Here is an 11090-nt window from a genome sequence, read left to right as displayed (position 1 = left end):
TCTCTCTCACCTTAGCGAGTCGGAGTAACTTCTTCTCCCCGCCTTTGTTCCCTAGTTCTTCATACAAACGAGCGAAAGTTGCCATCTTTGCCTCCGTCACTGCCATCTTTGCCTCCTTCCTAGCTACCTTATATCTCGCAATGTTCGCTCTCTTCTCCTCCTCTCCAGTGCTCCCCACTAACCGCAGGTAAGCCACCTTCTTCGCTTCCACTTTACCTTGTACAACTGCATTCCACCACCAGTCTCCTTTGTGGCCACATGTGCGGCCTGAAGATTCCCCTAAAACCTCTCTCGCCGCCTTCCTTATATAGTCCGCCGTCGTCGACCACATAGTGTTTGCGTCCCCACTACTTCTCCAAGCTCCCATTGCCGCCAACCTTACTTCCAACTCCTGGGCTTTAACCTTAGTCAAGGCGCCCCACCTAATCCTCGGGCGGCCTCGTACTGACCTCTGTTTCCTTCTTATCATAATACTAACGTCCATCACCAAGAGCCTATGTTGCGTTGCAAGGGTCTCACCTGGGATAACTTTGCAATCCTCGCACAACCTTCTGTCGCATCTCCTAAGAAGGAGATAGTCAATTTGAGTCTTCGCCACCGAACTTTAATAAAGAAAGATTACACTGCGTAATAAAATGGTGATAAAAGAAATAAAAAAATGATAATAAGATTACACTTTGAGACTTAAAAAATTTTAATAAAGAAAGAAAAACTTGATTGGAATTTGGAAATACAGTTGAACGAGTGACATACAATGCGTTCCTTGCCATTGATGTTGGTCTCTTGGTGTGGTATTAATTTCAGTTCAAAATAATTATTGGTGTCATAGAATATCCACAAAATTTAGGTATGCAACTGAAAAAATTGGAATAGTTTATGAAGAAAATATGTATTATGCTAGAGAAGAAGTAAGAAATGGGAAGAGATGTTACGACTGTCGTTAGTATATTATTTTCATTATGAGTTCTTTGATAAGTACAAGACTTGAAATAGATCTCAGTATTATTTCATCAGCCAAATATGAATTTTAAAAGTTATTGGTAGTGTTAAAATATATTTTTCACATTTTTTTTATCTATACAGTGTAGAAATCCCTAAATAAAACTACAAAATACTTCCTCCGTCAAATTTTGTTTATTCTGATTATGAATATGAATACAAAATATTTAAATTTTTTAATAATATTTATATATTTAAAAATTATTAATAATAATTGACAATTCAAAATATTTATGGCAATCAAAAAATTATTCCCTCTGTTTCAATTTATATGAATTTATTTTCTTTTTAGTTTGTACAAAAAAAATGACTACTTTCTATATTTGAAAATAATTTACTTTTATACAATATTTTATAGTTATATAAAATATATATACCTTATTTTACGTGACAAGTTCAAAAGTTTTATTTTTTTTCATAAATTGAAATGGAGGGGTGTTTGTTTGACTGTTCTAAACTAACAATAAATTCCCAGCTTAAAAAGTGGGAGCTTTATGCTTTGCACTCATTTTACTATTCCAACCGCTGTGACAGAGCCGAAATCGGAGAGAAGCGATGGCGGGCAGTGGTGGAAACCCTAGTTCGGGCGAGAAGTCTCATCAAGCTCCAAAAATCCTATTAGCGAAGCCTGGACTTGTTAGCGCCGGCAAATTCAACCGCGGCGGCCCTGACGACCCTGATTCTAATGCTCACCGCCCACGCTTTGGTTCTCTTAATCTTCTCTCTGATACCTGGGATTTCCACAGTGATCGTTTTCTCCCGGTTAGTATTTCTTTTACTGCTAGTGGAAATTAATTTATCGGTACTATTTCTCTGAATTTACGACCTTTTTATTTTATTTTATATGATGGCAGTTTCTAACGGATAATACGGACTTTACAGTGGTGGGTGTGATTGGTCCTCCAGGGGTTGGGAAGTCCACTATAATGAACGAAATATATGGTTTTGATGCTACCTCCCCTGGTAACTAAAGCTGCACATGATTGTTATTCTTCTTTTCCTGGAATGATGCTTTTGTTTTTCTAATTATCACTACGCATGCACCTTTAGTGATATGAGAAAATGTAATTAAATAAACGGAAAAGGGTCAATTATACCCGTGTACTATCAAAAAAGGTTTAAATGTACCCCTCGTTATACTTTGAGTCCAAATATACCTATGTTGTTATACTATTAGTTCAAATATACACATTTCCCATTAAGTTTGTCCAAATTGGACATCCAATCTTGCGTGGCACTGACATTTGATAAGGTGTTATGCCACATGGCTTGCCACCTCAGCGACCCTAACACATTTTACCCCTCCCTTCTATTTTTTTCCACCACTAAAAATTCCTTTCCCTCCACCACTGTTGGCACCATTACTGCTATCATGAAAAATATTGTATTTCAAATTTTAGTTTATATATGGATTAGGGGCACTGAGGTGGCATCCACCTCATCAAATATCAGTGTCACATAGGATTGGATGTCTACCTTGGACAAACTTAACAGAAGAGGGGTATATTTGAATCAATAGTATTATGGCAGAGGTATATTTGGACTCAATGTATAACAAAGGGTATATTTAAACCTTTTCTACAGGGGTATATTTGGCCATTTGCCGTTAAATAAATTGTTTACACTGACAGCATAAAAAACAAACACATCACTTGCCAGTTTTTGCAGGTTACTAATCCGTGCTTCTTATAGAAAGTTACCTGTAATTGGTAATACAGTTAGTGTATAAAAGTTGAAGCTTTGAATAAGACAGTTCCAGAGGGCAAAAATTTTGAAATGTTGTATTCCAGGAGTGCTTCCTCCCTTTGCTATAGAAACAGAAGAAACAAGGGCTCTGTCGAAACATTGTACAGTTGGCATTGAACCGCGGGTTTCTGCTGAACGGATTATACTGCTTGATACTCAGGTTTCTTTCACTCATTAGTTGAAATTTTTTCTTCCGGACTTCAAACTCTTGCTTTTATTGCTTGTACAAGTGATAATGCCATCAGTAATTCGAAGCCTTCTAGTTCAACATGCTATATGGGTTCCTTTGTTGTCTATTCTTTCTAATACAAGTCCACGGTGGAATCCTTATCCAAATACCTTTGATATTTTGTTGATTTTGACAGCCTGTTTTTAGCCCTTCGGTTTTGGCTGAAATGATTAGACCAGATGGCTCATCCATCGTACCCATTATAAGCGGCGAATCTTTATCAGCTGAGCTAGCTCATGAACTGATGAGCATCCAGGTAAATTCCGAGTTAGATGATTGCATCAATTTCATCATTGATGATGCAGGAGCTGACTCTTTTATGTATTACCTAGTGGTTTTCACCCCGATCCCTCGCCCTCCCTTGCTTTAAGGTGTTGAAAGCCAAAATTGTAATATTACTTTGTTCGCTTGTGGTGCAAGGGATGTTTCTAGCTTGGTGTTCTGCTTGCATCCATTTGTCACATCATATTAGTGGTATCAGAAGGAGTCCATGATGCTAGCATGTGGCGACTCATGTCAACGGTATTTAATTCACCTTTAACTGCTTTAGAATGTTACTTGTTTGTCTACAAAATGGTTGTAACCTATCGTCATAGTTTCTTGGAGAAGATGGATGTAGCTGGTTGTCTGATAAAATTAGAAAATATGTTTATTTGCTGAAACTCTCGTCAGTACACAATTAACTCACTAAGTTTCAATTTTTATAGCTATTCACTACAATAAGTGTGTTGCAATTGGAAGTGCTCATTCAAAGACAGGCCGGCAATATGGAATTGTAAATTGACACATGAAACTTAACATATTTAAGTTATTTGGTTAGTCATGATTTTTTCTTTATATTAAAAAAAGTTAAATTTTATTATGTAGCTGTAGTAGTTGATTGGAAATGAAAAAAATATCTAGAATTATCTACCAATTTTATATTCAAGTAGCAGATTTAGCTGTTTATACTTATTACAAATAAAGTGTGGTTGATGTATCAAGTAATTCATTTTGCTCTACCAAACACATCTAGTGTCTATCATGTGATGCAGTTACCTCAAAGTTCTAAATTAGGTTATGTAATGACTCCTTTCTCGTGTACCTTTGTCAGAAGTGACAAGATGTAAAGCGCTAGCAGCCTTTGTTGCCAAAAAGAATTCGATTTTAAGAAAGCTTCTCATCTAAGCTCTGATTTTCTGCTGCTCTATGTTACAGTTCTATACTTAGCAAGACCCCGTTCTCCTTTATTTTCATGCCCTATTTGGAAATTGTTTTCGTAACTGTGTGGTTGAAATTTAACTTCAACTATCAACAACTTATGTGGCTGCTAAAGTTACTTGCCCAGCATATGGTAATGTAACTGTTTGATTCTTGAGTGATGTCTTGCTTCTAAGAAAACCTCCTAGCGTGTTTTTCCACTTGCATTTCCATGATATGGTACTGTTGTGCTCTTCTTCCAGGTTGATTTGCTAAAACATGGCATACCTGATCCATCATCTTTAACCCTTTCCCATCCTCAAAGCTCTGAGAAAGAAAGCAGAGAGAAAATTCTGGACAGTGGAGAAGAGTACATGGCTGATCCAGTTTTTGTGCATACAAAGTGCGTTAATCTAAACTTTTGATCCTGCTTTTAGCATGGACTGGTGAATTAGTTATGATGATGAAAGAGATGGGCCAAGATGTTCAAACTTCCATGTTTATGCTAAAGTTATCTTCAAAATGCTTATTTAATTTACATAGTAGAATCAGTTACCGCTCAAGCTTTGATCCATAAATCCAAACACCTAGAGGTTTCAACAATATCTAGACCTTCCTTTTTCTTATTTCTTACTAATTGACTGGTCAATATGAGCTAAAGGACTGATTTCCGGTTCCTTCCACAGTCTTTCACTGCTCATCCCCTCTGCAAAAGTCCGTTTTAAGGATTTAACTTCAAGTAATTTTCAATTTTTTGCTTTGTTTTTCAGTTTTTGGCTTTTATTTTGGAAGGAATTTTAACGGAAAAACTTAGATTAAGCTTATATAAAGGAGTGCTTAGCAGAGAAAGGGTCTTAATGGTGTTTTGGTCGGGAGAGGGGGAGCCTACCAGGTGACAAGATGATCATTGAGGTGGTTGAGGGAAGGACATTGAGGGAGGCTGTATGCTGGAGCAATCGAGTAGCAAATTAGTGGAGGCATATTTAGTTCAATGAGGAAGTGCAGAGAAATTAACAAGGTTAGAAAACAACGGGAAACTTACAAGTACAAGGGAAAAATAGGCCTTTAGTTTATTGTGGCAGGTCAATGACTGGTCGTTCACTGACAAATAAGAGAAAAGGGGTGTTTGTCTATACTCAAAAACTTGAGAGGTGTATTAGATTTTTACACAAAACATGAAAACTGATTCTTACGCAATCTTAGGCATTGTTCAAGTTATAGTGATTGTGATATTAAATTTAGATCTTTACAAGTTTGTAGCTTCTGGTTTACCTTGAATTTGGTTACATCACCATGTTGAACATAAACTGGTTAAAGAGAACGGGTATAATATCATATATAAAAGTTGAATTAATCGTTAGTTAATGTAGAAGGTACTTCAAGTGTTCTTCTCTGCTTGGACCTATGAATCAGTAGTTCTCGATGATGTATGGGCACATGGTTATAACTTATAACTGCACAATGCAAGTTTTTCTGTTCGTGCCGTAATTACATCAAATAAATCAGAGTTACCAAAAGATGCTCCTGCTTTGTGCGACCTTTTCCCAGTACCTGAAAGTTAATTGTTGTCTTCATTACCAGCTATTGGATAACTCGCTCTATATAGCTCTGTATAATGTTATAGGGTTGCACAGGAGCTGCTCTTGTTAATTTTTATTTCATTTCCCCTGGAACCAATACTCAGTTTGTTGTTCTGCCTTTTTTTAATTTTTAGACTACCCACTGAAGATCTAACACCATGTAACGTTGTTCAATTGAAGAAGGCACTCACACAAATCTTTTGCTCTTTATCTATTCTGAGATCAAAAAACCACACAACTGCCAAAGAGAGTCATGTTTCTGCTGTTCCTCTCAACTCACATAGTGCTGATCGAGAATCTGAATATTTGAAATTATTTCTACTGCCATCTAGAAATAAAGATGAATCCTTGAAGCCACAGTATGAAAGCCACATTTCAGCATTATGGAATTTGCGGGATCAGGTTCCACTCTCCCTCACCCTTCAACATCTGCAGTTTAGCACACACCCACACCTTTTTGTTTTTCTCAGATATTCCAGACGTAATGTTCTGTGAAAATACTTAGGGAACTAACTTCAAGTTATTGATTCCTCAGGTTTTGTCAATGAGAGGTCCATCTTTCTCAAGGACTGTGTCCGAGCGTGATTGGCTGAAAAATTCTGCCAAGATATGGGAAATTGTTAAGAATTCTCCCATTATGATGGACTACTGTAGAACTCTTCAAAGTTCAGGCATGGTTAGGAGGTAACAGCTATTAATCTTCCTATGTTCATCTAGGTTGATGGACGGTCTTTTTGTATTTTTTTTTTCCCTCGAGACTTTTGCGTACTCTTTTTTTCGAATCGTCTTTCCTTCTGCTTTATTTGGTGTAACTTTCTGTGAAACAAAGAGAAGTGAACCTTCTGAGTTGATTGAATAACGATCTACAAGAAGAGCTTTATATAGGAGCCTTAGGTTACTTACAAAGTTACAATATTGTAAGTGGTTATTCTCTACTTCTAACAAGTTAAGCATTCTATCACTATATACTAATTATCTTTTGGCATCTGGAGAACAGTACTAGTTTAAAATAGTCTTCAATATTCTCCTACTTAAATTCAGTGGATTTTGACATGTTCTGAATCTTGGACATAGAGGGTGTTTGGAACTGGCTTATAAAAAGTAGCTTTTAAGCTAAAAGCCAAAAGTCATAAGTTGGTAATACCCAACTTTGGCTTTTGGCTTGTTTTTGTACTTTTTATGTCACACAAACTAAAAAAGGCTTAAAAGCCAATAAGCACAATCCAAACACCCTCATAATAACTTTATTTGTTCTCATAATTTTTCAACAAGTCTCAAATTCATAGTGGTGAAGCACCCTTGAGTTTGCAAATTAAAACTGGGAAATCTTGTGTATTTGTTGTATGGATATTATCTCTTCATTGCCTTAGTGAGACACCGTGCAACCATACCATTGGTTGGCCAACTAACCCAAGTCAGTTAATAGCTCATTTATTTCATTTGGGTTGCTACAAGTAGTGTTTTAAAAGGCGTTTTCGGGGCGAGCCTTGGGGTGAGGCGCACAAAAAATGCCCCGAGGCAATCGTGTGGGGCAAAAGTCTCAAGAGGCGTATGCTCGGGCGTTAGGGCGACTCCCGAGCGTTTGAGGCGCGATTTTGTAGTGAGGTATAAGCCTAGAGATTTTTTCTCATTAAAAAAATTTGTTGAATAAGTCCTTCATATAATACCCAAATTCTGAAAAGTCAACTTGTAATTAATCAAAAGTTTTAAAGAGGAGTTGAAATGTATTAAAGTCAAAAGTCAAGACTTTTTTTATTGATTGAAGTCCTAATTTATGGTCTTTCCCAATTCTTTATCTTGTCCGCTAGTCTGCTAATATCTCCTAAAACAACGAATATTTAATTTTTTTTTTACAAATACAAAGAGAACTCCATTCTCCTTCATAGCAGCAAGTTCAAAGTTCAAATTGCAGGTTTGTCATCCTTTTTGTTCCTTCATGTAAAAAAACTTTATTCTTTTCTACTCAAGTTATTTGTACTTGTAAGTAGTGTATAATAAATTGTTTTGATTAGTTTTTGTGGGGTTAAATTTTAAGTAGTTTATTAAAAAAATAAATGTATTATCTATATTATTATTAAAGCATGAATAAAATATTGGATTACAAAAATAACCTTTTAATATTAAGCATAATAACTCATAATAAAAGGATATAATCGGAATTCTAGACATTAGCCTTGTAATCCTATTACTTTTAGGATATACTTCTTAAAAAATTCATATTACTAATTAATTTTTTTTTAAAAAAACGTATTATATTATCCAAATCCATTTAAAAACAGGAGAGCCCATATATGATTATAAAAGCACGAATATAATATTAATAAATCAAAATAACTCTAAAATATTAAATAGAAGAACTCATAAGGAAATGACATAGCTGTAATAACTTATTTTTTGGACTACAATAACTTCTCTGTTTATTTTTTAATATATAAGATTTTAAAATTAATACAATCTTGTCTATTGAACTCTTATTAAAAATATGTGGAAGGTTTAATAAAATCAATTTCATAAGAATCCTCCATATTGGTAATACATTTACCACTCTATAATATTCAATACCAAAAAAAAATGTTAAATGGACTGCATGAGGTGATAAAATTGAGAAAACATTCCCACGATAATATATTATTATATTATATTTGAACTGCTTTCCTACTCAAATAATATTTTTTTATTATTAATTTTTCGTGTAATATAGAAAAATATACCCAATTATTAAAGAAGAACAAAGAATTTTTTTAAGAATATAAATGTTTGAGAAAAGAAAGAAAAAGGTTGGTAAGAGCCAATATCATTAATAATTTTGCAAACATAAATATCTAAAAGCGGAATGTTATCAATCTTTTTACTCTTTAAAAATAAAATTTATGGTGGATAAAATTATTATCACGATTAAATATTCAAAAAATGAGATGAACTAATATTAAGAATCTAAATCAACAAAAAATAAATTAAATTTTATGTTAAAACCAAATAATCAAATCTTTCCATTAATTATTTGGCAAAAGAATCCAATTCAAAAATATGAGTAAAATTATTTTTCAATTAAAAAAAATTCTTAGGGTACATAAATTTATTCCATAAAAAGAGTGTTAGAGATTTAAAAAAAATAGATCACAAAGTCAAAACGATTAGTATAATATTAAGAAGGCCATACAAGTGTTAGAGAAAGCATAACAAAGCTAAATCCTGAACAAGAATAAGCTTTCAAGACTATATTATAAAAAATCGACTCTGGTATAACGGGATTATCCTTAGTATATGCCTCCGGCGGAATCGAAAAAATATTTCTATGTCATGCATTACTTGCAAATATTCGATCAAGGGGCATGATATTGTTAGCAATAAGAACAACTGGTGTACCAACAACAATTTTATTATGATGTCGTACAACCTACTTTAGATTTGATATACTTCTTCAAATAATTTAAATAACCATCATAAATATATCAAATCAGAACAATAGTGCTAAATTTATAAGGAAATCAAAAGTGATAATATGGGATGAATCGTTTTTGGCTAAGCGTCAAACGATCGAAACAATCGACTAGAGTTTTAGAGATATGTTGGATATTGATGAACCATTTGGTGGAAAAATAATAGTTTGTGATGTGTTTTCTGTCAAGTACCATTAGTAGTTCCAAAATTGACCAAAGCAGAAACTGTAAAATCTAGCTTGCCAAAATTATACTTATGCTCTCAAATGAAAAATATTCAAATGACAAGAAATATAAAAGTAAGAACAGATCCAACATTCAGTGACTTCTTGCTTCGTGTCGAAAACAAATAAGAGCATCCAGTAAAAGATGATTTGGTTCTTCTAGAACACTTGATTATCAACCCCAATGGTAATAGTAGTGCATTTAATAATGAAAATCTATATTTTCATCATTAGATTAAAACGCAATTTGTGCAATTTACATGGTAGAAATTAAAGAGCTATCTTAGCTAGCAAAAACGAATATATTGATGAACTAAATAAAATGTTGATTGTTAAGTTTTATGGTAAAAACAAATATTTTTCAGTTTTGACTCAACTGAAGATGATACCAACAATAACTACTAAGAAGAATACTTAAATATTTTCATACCAAATGGCCTTCTACCGTACATGTTTGTTGTCAAGTTCATTATTTTTTACCTATGTTAGTATATATATATATATATATATATATATATATATATATATATATATATATATAATAGACTAAGTTAAAAATTAAAAATTGATTGCATATAGGTTAATTTTGAAGAAAAATATGTATGTCATGTTACTGAAAACTTAGACTGAATAGCTTATGTAATAGTATACAGATGGTATATAAAAGTTTTGACAATAACGTCATACATCCAGAACTTATGATACTGGTCAGTATGCTTCTAAGTATGTGTTTATCCCCGAATTCAACTTTTGTCTTCCGAAACTAAAGAATATCCTTTTAAGTTTGTGTGAAAATAATTTTCAGTATGTTTATATTTTGTACTTATAATAAATAAAGCACAAGAACAAACATCCTAAATATTGAACTATATTTACCACAATATATTTTCTTATGAATAACTATATGTTGCACTTTCAAGAGAGATATCAATATCGATAACAAAAGTTCTGGTTATAGCAGAGTAATCAAAGCATTAGAAGGAAACATATACAAAAAAGACACTGTCTATATAGAAGTATTCGATAAGATACCATTACATTAAATACCTTTAAATTACAATACATAATTATTTACGTAATATGACTAAAATTGATCATTTATGTGAGTTATTATGATATCCTTTAATTTTGAATTCACGTATTATACTAATGTAATAATATTTTTCGGCATTTAGATGATTGTTGTGGTATTATATATAAAATTTCTCCCATTAATTAAATTTATTATTCCTTCATATAAATAAATATTTAAACATTATGTGTCTTTATTAACGTGCAACGCACGTTTATATATATATAAAATGTTAAAAAATAAATACTCATGGGGCTTACGCCCCATGCCTTGGGACTTACGCCTCACTGAGGCATATGTAAAATGTCTCGCCTTATGCCCGCGCCTTTTAAAACACTGACAACAAGACCTAATTATTGTTCCAATCACCTTTGGGAAAAAATAGCACTTTAGTCCCTGCATTATTGGTATATTATACTTTTAGTCCTTGTATTATCCGACTCACCATATTTGACCTTCAATTAAATCATGTGTGCGTTTTTTATTCTGTAATGGAGATGAGAACAATTAACAGATGATTAACTGCATTGAAGGACAATTCTGGAATTAAATGTTTCTTGTTTTAGCGATAAGAACTTCACGATAATCACAGTTTTTGCAATCACCTACTGTAGGTTTGCA

General features: G+C 33.3%; 1 protein-coding gene across 2 annotated transcripts; it reads left to right on the top strand.

The window, feature by feature from the left end:
- Positions 1-1453: 1453 nt before the first annotated feature.
- LOC107805827 (uncharacterized) lies at positions 1454-6717 on the top strand. Of its 2 annotated transcripts, none has more exons than XM_016629912.2 (8): positions 1454-1761; positions 1854-1962; positions 2790-2905; positions 3111-3230; positions 3407-3496; positions 4417-4556; positions 5868-6135; positions 6269-6717. In XM_016629912.2, exons 1-8 carry the CDS (start codon positions 1555-1557, stop codon positions 6419-6421), a joined length of 1203 nt encoding a protein of 400 aa, XP_016485398.1. In that variant the 5' UTR covers positions 1454-1554; the 3' UTR covers positions 6422-6717. The 2 variants fall into 2 exon arrangements, with proteins under 2 accessions (XP_016485398.1, XP_016485399.1); XM_016629913.2 differs by having other exon boundaries at positions 1465-1761; positions 6066-6135.
- Positions 6718-11090: the final 4373 nt, after the last annotated feature.

This window comes from Nicotiana tabacum, chromosome 20, assembly GCF_000715075.1.
Source record: "Nicotiana tabacum cultivar K326 chromosome 20, ASM71507v2, whole genome shotgun sequence".
Taxonomy (NCBI): domain Eukaryota; kingdom Viridiplantae; phylum Streptophyta; class Magnoliopsida; order Solanales; family Solanaceae; genus Nicotiana; species Nicotiana tabacum.
Note: the sequence above shows the minus strand (reverse complement) of the source record. Positions and strands in the feature narration are given on the sequence as shown.